At 51.6% G+C, this 18789-nt stretch overlaps 9 protein-coding genes across 9 annotated transcripts; 5 read left to right on the forward strand and 4 right to left on the reverse strand.

The window, feature by feature from the left end:
- Nucleotides 1–384: 384 nt before the first annotated feature.
- On the forward strand, nt 385–1030 carry EDD37DRAFT_610521 (E3 ubiquitin ligase complex SCF subunit sconC, variant; the record flags this gene model as incomplete). The annotated part of the gene is made up of 4 exons (XM_062815220.1): nt 385–439; nt 492–754; nt 806–975; nt 1024–1030. The coding sequence occupies 4 exons, from the start codon at nt 385–387 to the stop codon at nt 1028–1030; spliced, it is 495 nt and encodes a 164-aa protein (XP_062669098.1).
- Nucleotides 1031–2590: 1560 nt separating this feature from the next.
- EDD37DRAFT_461657 (electron transfer flavoprotein beta subunit) lies at nt 2591–3704 on the forward strand. Its single transcript, XM_062812969.1, has 2 exons — nt 2591–2727; nt 2826–3704. Exons 1-2 carry the CDS (start codon nt 2674–2676, stop codon nt 3537–3539), a joined length of 768 nt encoding a protein of 255 aa, XP_062669099.1. The 5' UTR covers nt 2591–2673; the 3' UTR covers nt 3540–3704.
- EDD37DRAFT_634107 (protein hob3) lies at nt 3611–5090 on the reverse strand. Its single transcript, XM_062816830.1, has 5 exons — nt 4807–5090; nt 4708–4753; nt 4580–4653; nt 4376–4523; nt 3611–4322 (listed from the first exon to the last, which is right to left on the reverse strand). The coding sequence occupies exons 1-5, from the start codon at nt 4868–4870 to the stop codon at nt 3869–3871; spliced, it is 786 nt and encodes a 261-aa protein (XP_062669100.1). The 5' UTR covers nt 4871–5090; the 3' UTR covers nt 3611–3868.
- Nucleotides 5091–5587: 497 nt separating this feature from the next.
- EDD37DRAFT_566324 (cytochrome P450 76C3) lies at nt 5588–7427 on the reverse strand (the record flags this gene model as incomplete). The annotated part of the gene is made up of 5 exons (XM_062814092.1): nt 5588–6055; nt 6107–6318; nt 6372–6906; nt 6957–7052; nt 7107–7427. The coding sequence occupies 5 exons, from the start codon at nt 7425–7427 to the stop codon at nt 5588–5590; spliced, it is 1632 nt and encodes a 543-aa protein (XP_062669101.1).
- A 321-nt stretch (nt 7428–7748) lies between these two features.
- EDD37DRAFT_462926 (major facilitator superfamily domain-containing protein) lies at nt 7749–9950 on the forward strand. Its single transcript, XM_062812975.1, has one exon. The coding sequence runs from the start codon at nt 8086–8088 to the stop codon at nt 9712–9714; it is 1629 nt and encodes a 542-aa protein (XP_062669102.1). The 5' UTR covers nt 7749–8085; the 3' UTR covers nt 9715–9950.
- Nucleotides 9951–10243: 293 nt separating this feature from the next.
- Nucleotides 10244–11987, forward strand: EDD37DRAFT_462977 (globin-like protein). Its single transcript, XM_062812977.1, has 3 exons — nt 10244–10493; nt 10611–10803; nt 10880–11987. Exons 1-3 carry the CDS (start codon nt 10395–10397, stop codon nt 11836–11838), a joined length of 1251 nt encoding a protein of 416 aa, XP_062669103.1. The 5' UTR covers nt 10244–10394; the 3' UTR covers nt 11839–11987.
- On the reverse strand, nt 11988–13750 carry EDD37DRAFT_682750 (major facilitator superfamily domain-containing protein; the record flags this gene model as incomplete). The annotated part of the gene is made up of 2 exons (XM_062819811.1): nt 11988–13494; nt 13537–13750. 2 exons carry the CDS (start codon nt 13748–13750, stop codon nt 12137–12139), a joined length of 1572 nt encoding a protein of 523 aa, XP_062669104.1. The 3' UTR covers nt 11988–12136.
- A 935-nt stretch (nt 13751–14685) lies between these two features.
- On the forward strand, nt 14686–16237 carry EDD37DRAFT_682757 (uncharacterized protein; the record flags this gene model as incomplete). The annotated part of the gene is made up of 2 exons (XM_062819812.1): nt 14686–15341; nt 15397–16237. The coding sequence occupies exons 1-2, from the start codon at nt 14779–14781 to the stop codon at nt 16235–16237; spliced, it is 1404 nt and encodes a 467-aa protein (XP_062669105.1). The 5' UTR covers nt 14686–14778.
- Nucleotides 16238–16363: 126 nt separating this feature from the next.
- On the reverse strand, nt 16364–18180 carry EDD37DRAFT_687381 (ASST-domain-containing protein; the record flags this gene model as incomplete). The annotated part of the gene is made up of 3 exons (XM_062819936.1): nt 16364–16544; nt 16575–18089; nt 18117–18180. The coding sequence occupies 3 exons, from the start codon at nt 18178–18180 to the stop codon at nt 16513–16515; spliced, it is 1611 nt and encodes a 536-aa protein (XP_062669106.1). The 3' UTR covers nt 16364–16512.
- Nucleotides 18181–18789: the final 609 nt, after the last annotated feature.

Here is an 18789-nt window from a genome sequence, read left to right on the forward strand (position 1 = left end):
GTTCATCTCTTTGTCGCTGGTTCCTCTTGCGCTGCTTCATGATGGCATTTGGCCTTTCTAGGGCAGTGAAGTTCAGGCCGGGAATGACTGTAGAAGTAACTTGAGGCTGCGGCAGGTCCTCACGCCAAGCGTCACTGCAGCTGCGGGCAGATCGTCGGCCCTGACTAACCATCACCTACCAGTCCTTACTGCCTCTCCATTTGAAAGCGCATCACTTTTATTCATTTTACGCACTCAAATCTCACTCCTGACCTGCTTTCTATTCTTATCCTCTTTCCAACTCTTCAGCATCCTTCGAAGCCATCATCAACTGACAGAGATCCCCTCAGACCTCCACATTACCTCGACCTTCGAACTCATCACATACCCCACACGATCATCAACATGTCTTCCAAGAACTTGATACTCCAGAGCTCCGATGGCGAGGACATCTCTGTTGGTACGTTGCAGCACCATGAGCATGCGCTGCTGAGTAGCTGACAGTTCCGCAGAGCGCGAAGTCGCAGAGAGATCCGTCCTAATCAAGAATATGGTTGGCGATCTTGGAGAGGAGGCGATGGAAGAGCCTATTCCCATACCCAACGTCAACGCCGCTGTTCTCAAGAAAGTCATCGAGTGGTGCCAACATCACAAGCATGATCCTCCCTCCACCAACGAAGATGATTCGGACTCCAGAAAGAAGACCACAGACATCGAGGAGTGGGACCAAAAGTTCATGCAGGTCGACCAAGAGATGCTGTTTGAGATTATTCTGGTATGTCTGCACAAAGGCCTGTAACTATGACGATGGCTGACTGTTGCGCAGGCAGCCAACTACTTGGACATCAAGGCGCTTCTGGACGTTGGTTGCAAAACCGTGGCAAATATGATCAAGGGCAAGTCGCCGGAAGAGATCCGTAAGACGTTCAACATCCAGAACGACTTCACCCCCGAGGAAGAGGACCAGATCCGCCGCGAGAACGAGTGGGCCGAAGAGTGAGTGATCGTTTTCCACTTGTTTGCTTTGGTACTGACGCCCGACAGCCGCTAATCCTGTCCGTGCTCACGGCTTTTCGGTGTGTTCTCGTGATGGCGTTACGGTTTCAAGCGACTGCAACATGCATGTCTAGGAGTTTTGATGCTGACGGGGCATCATGGGTGGGATTGTTTTGAAGTTGTCCTCGATTGCAAATGGACAGGTCGTGCATAAAAGGCCAGCGTCAGAGAGGCACGTGATGATTGAACATGAGTGTCGTGGAAGATGGAGATCATCACGAAAATAAACGATACCGTCCGGTGTCGTGCTACTCGATAGCAAACAAGACGGGCTTGGTGAAACAGTTATGTTTCCCGCCTCTCGTTTCTGATGGATGGCACAAGTAGCACGTCCATCACGCCATAATTCTTCACGGGCTGTTTTTGTCATGTTTGTTCATTGAAATTGCATTTGCGCCGTCCACAATATCATACGAGACGGATTTGCCAGACTAAAGCGATGTCTTGTCTAAAACTGCAAGATCCGCGCGGTGAACTTTTCATGCCATGCTGATAGAAACTCCCATGACCCTCTCCATTGCCATCAACACATGTCTTGACTGCCGTCCATGGCACCAAGTCGAAACACCATCTCCATTCCTCCGCGGTTCGAACCGTAAATGAGTATCGTAGACCAGTTGAAGTTGTTCGAGATAGTGTTGAGTGTTGATATGAAGGGGCGAGTCGTCTAGATACCGAGTCTAGTCTTGCGCCAGTGCCTCCGCTTTGCGTTGTATCTGTTCAGGGTACCGATGTCAGTAATAATCCTTGAATGGTTATCTTTGATGCGATCGTGCAAAGAGTATGAGCCCGCGCCGATGAATCTCTCATGTGTCCACACCAGTTCCTCCTTCCAAGCAATCACAACCACATCCAAACATCAGTAACTCCTGCTGCACCATCCACCAAGACACCGACGGGCTCATATTGCTTCCCATTCCCCCAAAATTCAACCATTGTGCGAAGGATTTATGTGTAGAGGGGAAAAGGGTTCTGACCTGATGGTGTTACCGGTCCTCAATCGAATCCATTGGGGAATAGGTCGGTTCTGCTTCTGCGCCTTCGCAAGCTTCTGCTTCGTGCGGAAGGTTTTGTGGCTCTATAAATTCACATCATGTTAGTTTTGTTCTTTCATCTTGCAAGTGATGTGCGACGATGTTTCGATGTGGAAATTCGAGTTCGGAAGTGCTGTCGTATGCAGGAATGGTATGTGATCGATGTGTAGGAGGGAATGTATTCGACGTACCGGCATCTTGACGATTGTCTTGCGATGGCGAGTTGGCGAAGAGTTGATGTTGTTGGATGGAGGTCTCAGTCGACTTCGGCTGTGAGGTCGCTTTGGAAATTTGCGTGCGGTCCAGTTGTCGAAGGCTTGGCAGTTTTGTTGGAATTTAGATGTGAGCTGAGACACGTGATGAGCTGCTCCGCGAACCGCTTACTTACGGGAAGAGCGATCGCTTCCCGAGGTGAACATCAAAGACCCTCCGATTGAATTCCGAAGCATCGGGTTGTATTGCCCGATACTTCGACTTTCTCTTTGTCGACTTGACCTTGAGAATTGAGCGCTGTGAGTGTCAGGCAGGAAAAGTAATTGTTCTGCGCTTGAGGAGCATTGGAGTATTGGAACATTGAACTACAACACACCGGCTGGCTGTTGCAATGTCTTCGAAGTTGAGGATCCTCGTTCCCGTCAAACGAGTCATAGACTATGCCGTGAGTTGTTATTCCTACCCCAGCCTCGACCCTAGGCTTGCAGCTCCAAGCAACGCAACGCTGTCGATGCGGACATTTATGATTGACTGTTCTACCAGGTCAAACCCCGAGTAAAGTCTGACCGCACTGGCGTCGAAACCTCCGGCGTCAAACACTCCCTCAACCCCTTCGACGAGCTCTCAATCGAAGAAGCCGTGCGACTGCGCGAACGCAAACAGCCCGTCGAAGAGATCCTAGCAGTCAGCGCTGGCCCGGCAAAATGCGCAGATACCCTCCGCACAGCTATGGCCATGGGCGCCGACCGTTCCATTCACATCGATGTGCCCGAAGATAAACCGCTCGAGCCTCTGAGCGTGGCGAAACTGCTGAAAGCTATCGCCGAGAAGGAGCAAAGCAATCTGATCATCCTGGGCAAGCAGGCTATTGACGATGATGCGGGTCAAACAGGACAAATGCTTGCCGGTCTACTGAACTGGCCGCAGGCTACACAGGCGAGTAAAGTTGATATCAAGGACAGCGATGTCACGGTGACCCGCGAGGTGGACGGTGGTGTGGAAACGCTCAAGGCCAAGCTGCCCATGATCATTACCACAGATCTACGACTCAACGAACCCCGGTATGCGAGTCTGCCGAACATCATGAAGGCCAAGAAGAAGAAGCTAGAGAAGAAGTCCCTAGCTGATTATGGCGTTGATGCAAAGCCGAGGTTAAAGACAATCAAGGTGGAGGAACCGCCTGCTCGACAGGGCGGTGGTAAGGTGGAGGATGTGGATGGCATGATCAGCAAGTTGAAGGAGCTGGGTGCCATATAAGCCTGTGGGTGAATATCAAAAGCATATACTTGTAGTACAGGTCGAGATTTGGAGTAAGGGCAACTTTGTAAACTGAGTTCAAGCTCGATTGATTTTATGGAAGGTCCTGTCCATTCCCATTGGTTTTGCAGGATGATTAGTATCTACTTGAATCCCTGTAAAACGCCAACGCTATGCTGTGCTGGAAAAAGCACTTCTGTTCAACCCAATCCGTCCACCAATAGGTAGATAGCGCCGTTTTTGTGTTCGTTCAGGGTGTGTGGTGATGAGTTGGGGACGGTGCAAAAGAGTATAAAGGCAAGGTGGGATGCGATATCGTGTGTCAATGCTTAGACTGTGCCAGCAATGGTCAAGTCTCGGATTTCCGATAACACTTGCTCAACCCGATTGTCCAAATCGCCGCGAGCGTATTGATCTCGAGTATCGGGATCCAAGTATTGTTGAACTTGTGCCATGCGACTGTAGGCTTCTGCGCAAAACCTGAGTTGAATCTTGACGAGGGCTTCGAAACTGGGGTCCAAGTAAGGAACACGGAGGTCGATGAGTTGTGGGAGTTCGGTAAAGAGTTGTTCGTTGAGTTGCTCGTAAGCTTGTTTGGCCATTTCGGCTTCTTTCTCTGCGCGCGGCAGTTTGGTCACATCTTTGTCTGGTTTCTCTACCAGCTTCTTGACCTTTGATCGCATGGAGTCGTAATCGAGGAGCTTATTGTTTCGTTTCTTGATGCATTCATTGATATCGGGGAAGTAGGCGCAGAATCGGGAGATCGGTTCGAGGACAGTGGTTCTGAGAGGCTGGTCAGCATGCTGTAGGTTCAGGTGTATCTGACCCGCAAATACCTGTATGGGCCGTCAAGGGCTTTGATGGTTTCGGCGTCTAGATCTTCGACTGCCTGCTTGTATGATCGAGAGACCCCATCTCTTGTACCAGCGTCTCCGTAGAATGCGTCAATTGTCTCGGCTATTCTCATCTGGGATGCTGTCATGGCTTGAAATGCGGTCAGTTCAGGTTCGAAGTCCGATGTAGATTCAGATCATCCTCACCTCTCAGGCTGTCCAGGTACCCCTTCGCTTCCTTCTGCAGTCTGTTCGCTGCTGATTCCATTGTTCTGAATCTCCTGTGGTGTACGTCAGTCACTGCGTCTCAAGTACAGATCGACAGGTCTGCTTACCTCTCCTCCACTTCGTAGTCCCGGTCGTTCGTCCTCTCGACGTGACCTGTATACATTCATCAGCGCGCAAGTCGTACAGCGCAAGGCGGAAGGACTCACCCGTCTTCATCATCACCTGGGTCGTTGCCCGGTTGACATTCTTCTTGAAGCCTGCCCACGACATCGTTCCGGCGCAAGAGGAGATAGAGGTGTTCCCAGAGGCGAGAGTCCAATGCGGCGGCGTCCTGGGTCGCAAAGGGTTCAGCCTCGATGTCGAGGAGGATGCGGAGGGTGAGCAATCTGTCGTCAGAAGTCCTCCTGGGATTGAACATCCACCACCGGAGCCTACGTCGCCAGCGGGCACGCACGTTTGCCAAGCACTGCGCCTCCATGATTTGTTGTAACGGAAGAATATTTTTCCGAAAGGAAAGTCAACCGAGAGGTGTTTGTATCTGGTCGGTGACCGGCATCAAACACTCTGCCACAACCTCGACTCACTTATGGTCGGTGTCATTGTCATTACTACCTCACCCTTGTTACACTCACGGTCGCGATCGCTGACATCAGTCTTTTTTACTGTCTTTGAAATAGTGGACGACAACGACCAGAGACTGTGCCATATCCTCAATCCATTCACGGTCAGTGTCGTCAACATCGGTCCTGTCCACCCTTGATCTACTTGCGGTCGACAACAATGATATCAGTCCTATTGAACCTCATTCTAATGGTGGTCGGCACCAGTGACTTCAGTCGTACCACCGCCGGTTCATTCATGGTCGGCGTCAACGCCAATACCTCTATTAACCATCCTCTCACACTGTCTCATTCTCACAATAACGACCACAACAATGTGACTTTGATCGGGCGTCCATCCTAAGCCTACCATAGTCAGGGGGACTTCCTAGTTGAAGTCACTCCTGAACGCATCGAGGCCATCTAGGATCTGTTTCTCCCTTCCTGAATCCCTAACCTTGAAGTCCGCGCGGAACGGATTAGGCCCAAACATATTCGTCGCCGGGAAATCCCACAGGTCATACTCCAGAGGCTTGCCGGTAGTCTTATCAATCGGCGCCCGGACATCGAAAGCCCACAACAACCGCGCAGTAAGTATGAACAGTGAGTTCTCGGCCAAAGTGTAGCCCGCACAGACACGTCGTCCAGCTCCAAAACCCCAGTGATCTCGCTGCCGAGGATCCTGCGCGTTGATGCACTCGCCGGCAGTCATATTGTTCGCCTTTTTGTCGAGATATCGATCCGGGTTAAAACGTTGAGGGTCGGGGAACATGACCGGATCAAAGTTGAGAGCCCATACATTACCGACAACATATGAGCCTGCAGGGATAAAATAATCCTTGTATATGACGTCGCCCTGGTGTTCAAAGTTCAGTGCAACGCCCCGGGAAAATCATGAGAGACTTACAGTGGTGAGATGTTGGAAGTGATCATTTGAAGCAGTCCGCCATCTCAGTACCTCTTTGACCATGGCGCGGATATAGGGTAGCCGGTCAGAATCTTCAAAAGTCGGCATCCGTTGACCAACGACTCTATCCAGTTCTTCGTGTGCTTTTTGAACTGTGTCAGGAAATGCGAGCAGTCCCAGAATCAAGCTGTTCAGTGTAAGCTGGGTAGTGTCTTTTGCACCAGTCAGCAAACAGCAATGACATCTGATAGGAGTTCAGGCATACCACTTCCAGCCTCGATCATCGTCCCGGCCACATACGCTGCCTGGTTCTCAGAAATGCCCATTTTAGGGTAGTCGTTCTCCATGAACTTCTCCGCGAAACAGCCTGTATAAATGCCCTTCGCTACCTGACTTTTCAGTGCACGCCACAACCCAAGCCAGAGCTGTAGCTCCTTTTGATGATATGGCTCATATTTCTTGCGCCACCATTGCAGCGATTTCGGTAAGTTCTCCAGGATGGGATACTGGTCGACCAAGTGGAGTTGTCCGAAGCATTCGCCGAATACGCCGGTCTCTGTGTATATATCGTTGAGTACTGGGTCTCCGAGGGTAAGGATACGTCTGCCGTATGTGGCGTACATGATCACACTTGTCGAGTAGCGTTTGACGTGGTTCCAGAAATTGGCAGGCTCGGTCAATAGGTCGTACAGATAACGTCGAGACTCGAGGTCTTGGGATGACTTCATGCCATCTGCAGATTTGACCGTCAAGCAGCGATGGACGATGGCACGAATGTCGCGCCATTGTTTCCCGTACGGCTTTGCTTTCTCAGTAATAGCAAGAGACGATGCTCTCAGGCTGTACATACCATGAAGAGCATACGATAACCACCAGAAAGGACGCCCATGGCAACACGATTGGTAGCCCTGCTCGACGTCAAGGTACCTTGTCTGTCAAAGACATCCTTTGGAAAATCTCTGTCAGAATGATCCCGCTGCAGCTTACATGCAGAACTCACTTTGATAGCCTCGGGAGAGCTAAGGACGACCCAGCGCTGGGTTCCCAATTGAATCTGATAGATTTCACCTAGCTCTTCTGCCCATCTGACGAGTTGTGACTCGCTTGGATTGCTGGTCACTTGGCCGGCGTAGATGTGCGTATGGCCAGTGAATAGTCTCGCACCCGGTGGCGAAGGAGCGGCTCGCAATCCTTTGGGGATCTTCGGCCCGCCGAGGTCGAAGACATGATACAAGAAGGCAAATGCTCCAAGCAGGAGCACAGAAGAGGCCGCGTAAAGATACACGGACGAGCTTTGAGTGGCATGCAACAGGGCTGACATTGTGAGCAGAGCACGACAAGCCGTCGTAACAGATTGACCACCGGCTCTTGAACACTCAATGATGGAGGTATGCTCACACGATATACCAAGCAGTCGTGAGGTTGCCTTACGAAATGATGTGGGGGCCTTGAGGGCCGTAAAAGGGCGCCTTTCCGCCTTGATTTCTAAGATCCGAATCCTTTCTCCAACAGCACCAATCGCTCACGAACGGATGTCGTAGATGCTCACTTCTGCAGCCGGCCTGAGGACATCCCTACCCCACACCAACGCAAGATGCTGTCCCTCGAATACGGAAGGAAGAGGGGGAAGTGGGGTAATTGGGAAGCATGGTCGGGCATAGCCAAGACTGGGAAGGTAGAGAGTCGACCCGTGAGTAGGAGATTGTCCTAGGGTACCTTGGTTATTCGGCACGATGAAAGCCAAAAACTGGGGAAGTGTCTGGGGAAATCCACCTGAATAGGAGTAGTGTGGCTACTCCGAAAGTCTCCACATCACTGGTCAAGTATATCGAGCGACCGACCTCCGGCATTGATCAAAACACTCTTAAGACCATAAGCACTTGCCAGCCAAAAGACTTTGAACATATCAGCCAAGAGAGCTGGGAACGAATTTGCTCTTCCTTCCCACGTTCAGGACCTTGACCATCAAGGCAGCCACTATGGGCTTCGGCGTCCTCGAGCCTTCCTCCACGGAAGTCGTTCAGGGGAGCATCCACCTCTTCGACGATGCCAGCTCCTCGGTCGACAATACAACACATCTGAAGCACAGCAAAGATGGTAAAATCGTTCTGGCCCCTCAACCATCTGACTCGCCCAACGACATCCTGAACCTGCCTCTTTGGCGTCGCGACCTGATGTACTGGATCATCATCCTGGGCACAGTGTTCTCCGGCATTCACGGACCAATCCTCACTCCCATCACGCTCGACCTCGCTGCCCAATGGGACAAATCAGTCAACGATATCGCACAATTGTCCTCGTATCTCCTCCTTGTCATCGGTGCTTGTTGCGTAATCTATGGGCCACTTGCCATCAAGTATGGCAAGCGCATTATATATATCGTCGGCACCGCCACGCTCGTTGCAGCAGATATCTGGGCCGCTCGTGCAACATCGTACAACAGCATGATGGGTGCGCGATGCTTGTCTGGAATCGGTCAAGGAGCCTATGAAGCTTTGTCGCTAGCCATGATACCCGATCTGTTCTTCGTACATGAGCGTGGCACCCGGGTTACGCTGTTCCTCTTGTGCTTGGAGACGGGTGTCTTCTTGGGTGTACCGATCGGGACGCAGATCGTGCTAAACTCTGGCATCGAATGGTGTTTCGGAGGCTTGGCCATTGGAGAGGCTGTCATCCTGGTTGGCCTCATTTTCTTTGTGCGAGAGCCCGGCTTTGGACGAACTCACATGGATCCGCTGGCGCACGTGCCCGAAGAGGTGATCCTTGACGTTGTGCATAAGACGGGGTTCGACCACAAGGAAATAGCTACCGCAGGTAATCCGGAGACATCAGCACAGACACCAGGTACCCCGGAACGCCCGAAAACCTACATGCAGTGGGTTAATCCGTGGCAAGGAGTCTTAGGCCAGGAGAATATCCTCAAGTCGGCCATTCGAACATTTACCTTGGCGCTGCATCCAACAATATTTTGGGCGTCGATCGCGGCGTTGCCGATGTCGTGGGCAGTTGGCATCTCATTCACGCTCGCGCTGGAGTTGTCACCCCCGCCTTATAACTTCACCCCGACCGGTCTTGCCAACCTGTACATCGCAGCGTGGCTGGGCATAACCTTTGCGGTTTTCATTGGTCTTGCAACCATTGATCCAATCTCCAAGTTGATGGCGAGACGCAACAAGAACATCTTCGAGCCCGAATTCCGGCTAGTCATGCTCTTTCCCGCCCTCATTGTCGCAGGCATTGGATTCATTGGCTGGGGATGGGCATATGAAGCTCAAGTCCATTGGATCGGCCTGGCTATCTTACTGCTTCTTGCGAACGGTGGTGCTGTTCTTGGGAATGCTGCAATCATTGGATATGTGGTCGACGCACACCGCAACTGGGCAAATGAGTCGCAGGTCATACTATTCGCGTGGAAGAACTTCTTCCCTTTCACTATGGGGTACTGGTTCGTTCCGTGGTTCGTCAAGGATGGACCTAAGAAGACGTGGGCTGCCGTTGGCGCTCTCGTCGTTGTCCTGTACTCATGTGGAGCCATTTTCTATGTTTTTGGGAAGAGAATGAGGGCTTTCTGGCAGGAGAGATCATTCTTGGGATTTTCCGGAAAGTAAGACTGAACGAGGTTGATCGCAAGTGAGGCGAGCACCGCAAGGTCGGTAGGGAGGTTTTGTGTATTGTAGATCTCCGCGGTCAGCATGAATGAGTGAGTTGACCTCCGAGGAGATTTGACTGTTGCCGAGGAAAGTCAAGCGAGAGATATTGTACCTGCGAGCCCCCTGGAGGACTAGAATTACTAAGTAACCTACCACAACCTCTACTCATCAGTCATGGTCGGCGTGATCGCCAATGAACTCTGCTCATCTTCTTGCCCTTTTGTATCTACTCTCACAGTAAAAACATTCAGACAATCATGGAAAATGTCTCGATGCCTGGCCATATGGAGCTGCTCTGAAACCGACAATCCTGGATCAATCCCAATGCTTATGTGAGCTGGTCAACGATATCTCCTCGGAGGGCGTTATACCATGCACAATTGTCCTCCCTCTTCATTTGGGAGGTGGCCATTTGCAATATGCATGATGAATGTTCCATGCGAAAGCAAAAGAACGCGCCCCTAAGCAATCACCATGCGATCCTGGTTTACCGATGGCTTCCGTCATCCGTGAGGTAAGGGTGCAGAATTGCAGGGGTCCACTCATCAATATTATATCAGTGTCCACGAAGCATGAAAGAAGGTTTCCTGCCGAACAGCAATCCAGATTGCAAACAAACAACTCTATAGCTGAACAAGATGCCACTTACAGAAGAGCAAGCACAGGTTATCATCTCGACCGTACCAGTCCTGCAGCAATATGGCAATCAGATAACAACCGTCTTCTATGCCAACATGGTAAGTGACTTTTGGACATTTTCGTGGATCCCGGTCACCTATACATCCAATAAGGGGGAAACACCTCAACAAACCTTGCACACATCGACATCTGGCCTGCGCTAACGTGGACTGTAGCTCCGCGAGGTCCCAGACCTCAACAACGTCTTTAATACCTCCAACCAACGAAATGGTCACCAACAACAAGCACTGGCCGGGACACTTTATGCGTATGCTGCCAACATCAACAACCTTGAAGTGCTCGGTCCCGCCGTTGAACGCATATGTCACAAGCATGCAAGTCTGTATATCAGACCAGAACACTATGATAGTGCGTCCCCTTGTTCCCGTCCCACTGCACTAAGGTTGTTCTTGACCCTCGCGCACTGACTGACGACTGTGATCAGTTGTCGGAAAGTACCTCTTGGAAGCAATGGGCGAGGTCCTCGGCAATGCCTTGACACCACAAATCCTCGACGCATGGGCTGCCGCATACAAGCAGATCGCAGACATCATGATCAACCGCGAAGACGAGCTGATGAAGCACACCAACGGCTGGACAGAGTGGAAGGATTTCCGACTCGACCGGAAGGTCCCTGAATCCGACGAAGTGACCTCATTCTACCTGAAGCCCCTTGACGGCAAGCCTCTGCCAGAGTTTCTACCCGGTCAATACATCTCGATACAGATTGACGTGCCAGCCCTGAAGTACAAGCAAGCACGACAGTACTCTCTCAGCGACAAGTATTCGCCGGAGTACTACCGGATCAGTGTGAAGCGAGAAAAAGGTCTAGATATCAGCGATCCTTCTGCTGTCACTCATCCGGGTTACGTGTCCAACATCCTCCATGACGAGAAAAAGCAAGGAGACATTGTCGAGCTGTCTCATCCGGCAGGTGACTTCTTCCTGGATGTGCGCAACGAAGGTGACAAGGATTCACCAATTGTGCTACTTTCGGCCGGCGTGGGCTTGACACCCTTGATGTCCATTCTCAACACGCTGGTCGAGAAAAATGGCAGCCAGAAGATCTCGTGGGTGCATGGCAGCAGGAATAGCAGCTCGGATCCCTTTGCGCAGTATGTGAAAAGCATCATGGACGCTCACCCGGAAGTCAGCGAGAGGATTTTTCACAGTATGCCGCATGACAGCGAGAAAGAAGGCGTCGACTACGATATCAAGGGTCGCCTGAACCTGTCGAGACTTCGGCCCGAGGAGGACTTGAGGCTCAATGAGAAGAATGCTTCATACTATATCTGCGGACCGGAAAATTTTATGACAGATCTGGAGCAGGCCCTACGAGATCGAGGTGTCGACGCAAGCAGGATCAACATGGAGTTGTTCGGAACCGGCGGCGTGCCGAGATGAGACTCAGACGTCTAGCAGTTGATTGAAGAATGTTCTAACCAGAGGATATTTATGGTAATGGTATGTTCATCACTCGATGCTTCATACATATATTAAAGAGAGAGCCGAATTAAGGGAAGCCCGGATCAGGTGCCTACCAAGACTGGGCTGAAGACATTCGTACGACACCTTCTACAGTACCATTTCACAGCTGGATCTCGAAATCAAACTATGTTCACATTTCAACGGTCCAAGACTACTCATCTGGCTTGATATACATCGCCTTGTTCCACATGACGTCCACCAAGCGAAACAAGCGCTATAAAGCGTATCTGAAATGAAGGTTCTCCTTGTCGGTCTCGTCATTAAATCCACCCAGAGCGCCAGCGTCATCTATCCCGCCAGGTGCAATGCCATCCACAACGGTGATTCTGTCCCTGCGTTTGTTCTCCCACTGCATGTAGAGGCGCAGACCTAGGCCGATGACGATGATTCCGGCATAGCAGATCAAAAGACCTGAGATTGCTGAGAAATATCGAGGCTTCTCCCGTGCAAAGAAAATGTTGGCGCCAGCGATGTTTCCTGCAGCATAGAAGACGAAATAGATGCCGTTGCTAATCGATCGCTTGGTGTGGCCAGCGACATTGCTGGCGAGCAGGTTGCATGATATGATGACCGGTCCTCCAACCATGTACTGAAGCCAGGTGCAGCCGACCAGAGTCCACTTATGATCCAGAGATGTGAATCGAATTCCCAGCAGCCCTCCAAAGGGGATGAGGCAGACGCCGGCTAGTACCAGACAGCGAGCATTGGTGAATCGCGTAGCTATCAGGCCACATATGGGAATGAGGACAAATTCAAAGCCCCCAACCGGAAGCTGCAGCAGGGTTGCTTGGATTCCTGAGTAGCCGTACCCTTTGATGAGTGCCGTAGCGAAGTTGGACACTCCTCCATTGATTGTCCCACCAGCCAGACCGATAGTAGCATACCCCAGGACACGCAGATCCGTTATGGCTTCGAGGGCCTGTCGAGGTTTGAACTTTTTGTTCTTGACTCCGATCATGTTCTCCGATACTCGTTTGACTGCAACGACTTGTTGCCTATGGGTAAGGAACTTGGCCGACATGGGGGAGTCCGGCATGAGCCAAAGAAACACCCAGGCCCATACAAAATTCAGTAGACCAATGGTTAGAAAGATCAATTTCCAGCTCTTAAGGTGAGAGGAATGAGAGTGGCCCAAGCCATAGGCCAGGAGGGCTCCCAACATTGTTGCCATTCCGTTGAATGCGTGGAAGGTGTAGAGTCGAATAGGTTGCTCAGAGCGTGTATACCACATTGAGACTAGGTTCATCACGGCAGGAACCACAGACGCTTCGAACATCCCCAGTACGAAGCGAAGAACAAGGATTCCGGCATAGTTACGAGCAGCGACGTGGCAGATCAAGACAATAGACCAGCCCAGAATCATGGTACCGGTGAACTTTGCAAGTGGGAATCGTTGCAAGAGCAGAGTGGTCGGAATGGACCAGAAAAGCAAGCCGAAGTTGAAGACGGCGGCCGTCCATGCATATCGATGCCCTCCAAGACCCAGATCATCGATCAAGGAGTATGCGGAGGCATAATTGAGAGACAGCTTGTCCAAGAATTGAATCATGTACGTGATACAGATCTGAGCCGCTGTTAACACAAGTGTCTAGTACTCTTCAGCCCGAGAATCACCTACTATAGGGACAATGCGCCTGTCGACGATTCTTCTCACTGCCGACGCTTCTGCTGCCAGCTCTTCCGCTGTGTATTGGTGGGTCTCGAGGAAGAGCTTGACGGCAGAATCTTCGAATGAGGCAGCTGCTATGTCTGTACTTTCGACACCGGTAATCGATGCAGGCTTTTCCTGGCTGGGAGGCGCCTCCTTGAGCTCATGGTTGGAAGCCATGAGGGGCTGTCACGCTTGGGATATGTCTGGGCTGGTAGACCTCAGAGCTGGGTCCTATTCATTAAGAGATACGGAAGACCTGACAGGTATTTACCCGCTCCTTATAAAGTACTTGCATAGAGAAGTGCCGAAGATAAGGGATATCATCGTCAAGACATGCGGTGGTGTCATTTCGCACTATGATTGCGTCTTCAGATATAGTACTTCTAGAGCACTATCTCAGGAGATATTGTTCGGAGTGCATGTCCTATGCAGCGGCAGCGATATCGATATGTGTATCCCATCGTGCTCTCCCATAGAGACTGCGGGACGACAAGGTTCGACCGGCACCCAACCGAAGTATCTAGCACACGGACATCCACTCCGAACCGTCGCTATTAAGATACTCCCGGCCCTAGATGCAATGATTGGTGGCCGTTTTGACGCGGCAAGAACCACTAGTAATAGAGGGTAAAGATAGCCTCAGGCCTCCGAGTCAGTGGACTCTGCAATAGTCTTCTTCTCAAGCGACCCTTTCGCCTTGCGTTCAAACAATAATGAGCAGTGATTCAATGCCCAACAAGTATTGTGTAGTAGGGCAATCGTCTCCAATACCGGTCCAGAATTATCTCAGGAAAGATCGATCGCGGTACAGGGTCTCTGTGTGCTGGCTAATAAGTCTCGGTCTGCTCGACAGGAGCCAAGGTGATCAATGGGTCCTCACAAGCTTAGAAGTCGCCTCCGCTCCACCAAATGTGGTCCAGCGGACTTGGCCTCCGCCCGGTGGCCCCGCTGCTATCAACGCAACTAGACGACCCGCCTGCCTATCGTATGGCGTGCTTGAAGAAAGAAGGATGGCCTGATAGGCCCGAAAAAAATCGTTTTAATGGCCGAATCTTGTTTCTGAGGTTGACGTCGACGGAGTTGAAGCCCTAAGACTCTGTCTAAGTAAGGTGCGGCACAATGTTGAGAGAAGATCGACTACTCTGGGACCTGCTAATAATCACCATGTGAACACATGTTAGGGATTCTGACCACACTAACACATCATGACGGTTCGAAAGCAAGCATCACAGGCACGCAGGCGTACTCAAGAGACGCCTCGAACAGAGAGCACCCTGACAGTAAGATCACCGGAGCAGTCCGGAGTGAATTACCCGCACTCCAAGCACACAGTGTGCATTCACGCCACACTTTTGATCCCTGGTCGAGGGTCTCCAACAGTAAATCAGCTCGTGGTTGCGGCCGAACAGAAGATTGTCTATGTCGGCTCGATAGAAGACCGGCCCCTGGAATATCGTGATGTGTCCATCGTGCACGTGCCGGTCTTGCTGCCCGGGCTGTGGGACTGTCATACTCACTTTACTGGAAGTCCCCCTCAGGATTTGATCAGTATGGACAGCATGAATTCGACCAATCCGGCTGAGGCGGGGGCAAGAGCCGTCAGGTCGGTCTACGACACGCTGATGGCCGGTTTCACATCGTGTGTGGACCTCGGAGGCTATGCCATTGAACTGCAGAAAGTGATTGCCGAAGGCTCAATCCTTGGGCCAACGCTGTATGGGGCTGGTGCTGGTATCAGTATGACTGGTGGTCACGGGGACTCTTTCACGTCAGTGATACTTCTTAGCTTCCCTTTTCGTCGGACTCGATTAACGTGATCGTAGAAGCCCACTGGGACAGGTGTGGCAGAGACAAAGTGTGAACTCCCCTGGTGCGCACACAGGCACTGTGCCTTTCCTCCTGGCCGATGGTATCGAAGAGTGCCGCAAAGCCGTTCGGATCAACTTGCGTAGAGGAGCCAAAGTCATCAAGGTCATGGCCAGCGGCGGTGCCGCTAGTCGAGACGACGACCCCATGTTCCAGCAGTTCTCTGACGAAGAACTCGCGACCATTGTCAGCGAGGCCAATCGTATGGGTCTCGTGTGTGCGGCGCACGCCGTGGGCAAGGCTGGCATTATGGCCGTCATCCGTGCAGGATTCAAGGTAATCGAACACGGCTCGTACAGCGACGACGAGGTATTTCAACTCATGAAAGAAAAGGACATGATCTACGTCGCTGCAACGACTGCCGTCTGGTGCATATACAACAACAAGGACGCCTATCCGAGGGAGGTCTGGGACAAGGTCGCCAAATACCTCAAGACACATCTTGCTGCTTATTCGAATGCCATCAAGGCCGGCGTCAAGTGTGCCATGGGATCGGACCTTTATGGTGGGCCTGGATCGGCTCTTGGTCCAGGGCAAAACGGCCATGAGCTCTATTACGCCGTTCAGGCAGGCATGACACCACTGGAGGCAATTGAGGCAGCTACGGCCAATGGTCCTCTGACTCTTGGCCCATATCACGCCCCGAAGAGCGGACAGATTAAAGTAGGGTATGATGCAGATATCATTGCCCTAGGCAAGACCCCCCTGGAAGATATCTCAATCTTCACAGATCCTAGCAACATCACACACATTTGGAAAGGTGGGAGACTAGTAAAGGGAAAGCATCTTGTACAATGACTTTTGAGTGGGTTAGATACAGGGAATAAAGCTTCTGTAGATAGTAAATCCATTGAGCTCGCACAGCACGTTTACAAGGGATGGCTGAGATGGTGATACTGGAGGAAATGGTGGTTTGATCACGAGTTTTCTCGACTTTGCATGCGCATATTGATTGTCTCCTAGCTTTATCGAAGTATCTACCTGATTTTGATTACCGTGGGTGGACGCCTGCCGAACAGCGTCTCGAAGATATCTGAATCCAAGAGACCTGCCTCCAATTACCTTGGACATTCTCATTTGAGGTCGGTCTTGAAGAACTTTTGGCCTCTGAATGTGAGCCATGGAACAAGGCCACCACCTCCCTGGGTGTCTTTCGTTTTGGAGTCACCTTTGAATTCGTGGATCATGAGTTCAGGCTCGACAGCAGAAGTGTCAACAAGAACACGGCCCTCTGCATCAAGCGCCTCCGCTTGCACAGCCTTAACACCAACCCGGCTGATCTGCAGGCTGGTTTCGAAGCCCTTGCGCTTAGCCTCGCCGAGGAATGAACGACGGCCACCCTTGACCTCATAGAATCTCCACGACTCAGTCTGCGTGTCACCATTCCAAGAGACGTAGAGGTTGGTGATGTCTCCATCCTCCAAAGCGACGATGGCCGGAGCTTCGTGAGGTATGCCGGTCCAGTTATACCGGAAGCCACGGTAGTTCTCCACCCCCAGGCCCAGAAAGCCCGAATCCATATATGCATGGAAGATGGGAGTACCATCGGACTTAAACTCGGTGACCGCGCCCTCCGAACCCCAGTTGACCAGGACATTGCCAGTAGGAAGTACTTGGGTAGAGCCTTGGGACTTGGACAGGAGATCATCGGGGGGTTCAAAAGCCTGGACAATGGTGGCCTCCATGGTTTCTGTATCAACTTCGATGATCTTGCCACGGGAGATATTGTAGAAATGGACCTCGTGACCATGGCCGTTCTCGGTACCGTGGGCCGAGTTGTCGTAGATGCTGATGATTTCCTTGGTACCGTCCGATGATCGGCCTTGGAAACGAGCATGATGTTGGAACGCAAATTCAACGTCCGGGCCCATCTTGAAGCTCGATGACTTGCCGGAGAGCTGCCAGATGATCTCCCCAGTGGTGCCGTTGATCTTGTAGGCCGCATTTGCGTCACGAGCCGAGATCAAGTAGTTGCCTTGGTCATCCTTGTCAACAGAGTTGATGTGGAAGTAGTCCCAAGCATCGGAGCTGTTGTATCCTGCTCCCGCTTGTCCAGGATTCAGTGGTAGAAAGCCCTCTGAGGGGTCAACGTGGTCAAGACTGCTCCATTCGTAGAGGACCTTCCCAGTGGCAATGTCGAGTTCTTGAAATCTGGCATCCACGATCCATTGTTGCTCTTCGCTTCCGCCGTAGGCTGTCAGATTGTACGGGACAGGATGATATATTTGGATCAAGGCGGTTTCCTCATTGATGATCTGGAACTCGTGCTTGTCAGTCAAGCGATGATTTCCAGCTCGAAGCTCGAGGATAGCTTCGTAGTTCTGATCCAGGAATGTAGTATGTCCGTGGCCATGACCGTATGCTGCGTTGTGGCTGCCCTCAAAGCAGAAGAGGATGTCCTGTCCCTTGTAGCGGGCAGCCTGGAAGTTGGTCGCCCAGATGGAGAAATAAGTGAAACCTGACCACACAAGGTCTCCAGTATCGGTGAAGATGTATGGTGCGGCCTGTGCAGGGCCGTGGTGAGTGCCTTCCGGGAATCCTCCAAAGGGCGCAAGGAACAGGTAGCCTGTCTCGACCTCTTTGGTGGCGGGGATCGTTATATTCAACGTCGGGGGCGCGAGGTCAGGCCTGGACTTGTATTGCCAGTCCGCTGACACCGGCGAGACCAGGCAAACACTGGCAATGAGTGAGAGCAAGGAGGTCCAAGCCCCCAAGTCACGAGCATTTGCTGACAACCTCATTTTCGACAATGCTAATGGAAGATTGACGATTGACCCGACAGATCTGTCTCTGACTATCAATCAAAGAAGCACAACAAAGGAGTGCACGAGACATATATTGGTTTTAAGGTGGCATTCTCGCCAACCACGATCGAACCGTGACACAGACGTTTTCGTCAAGGTGTGATCTCACGTCGGACTTACAATCCTTGCGGACTGCATAGGATCGATTTGTCCTCCTCCTTACCGGCTACCGTGGTAACCTAAGGACATCGAATCCGGGTCAATGGCGTGCGATTGTAGCGTCGTGACTGTTTCAACCATGCTGAATAAAACGGACAGCGACTCCGGCATTGAACCAGCGGGCCAGTGTGGGTCCCGTTTTAAGGCTCCCCACGAACGGACATGGACTCCGTGATGATCAGGGCTCCTTGAGAGGGGAAATTTTCAGGTTCGGTGACTTGCGTCGAGAGGGTGCAATGCAGACTCGGGGCTGCCAGTAGGAATCGCACATATCCGGTGCAAATTCGGTATCAAGTCTCCACCGTATCAAAAGTATACTCTTGCAAATAGATACTTGCGCCCAAGTGATTTTCCGGCACTGCGATTGACTCCTCAGCAGGGCGATTG

This window comes from Exophiala viscosa, assembly GCF_022695815.1.
Source record: "Exophiala viscosa unplaced genomic scaffold EDD37scaffold_7, whole genome shotgun sequence".
NCBI lineage: Eukaryota > Fungi > Ascomycota > Eurotiomycetes > Chaetothyriales > Herpotrichiellaceae > Exophiala > Exophiala viscosa.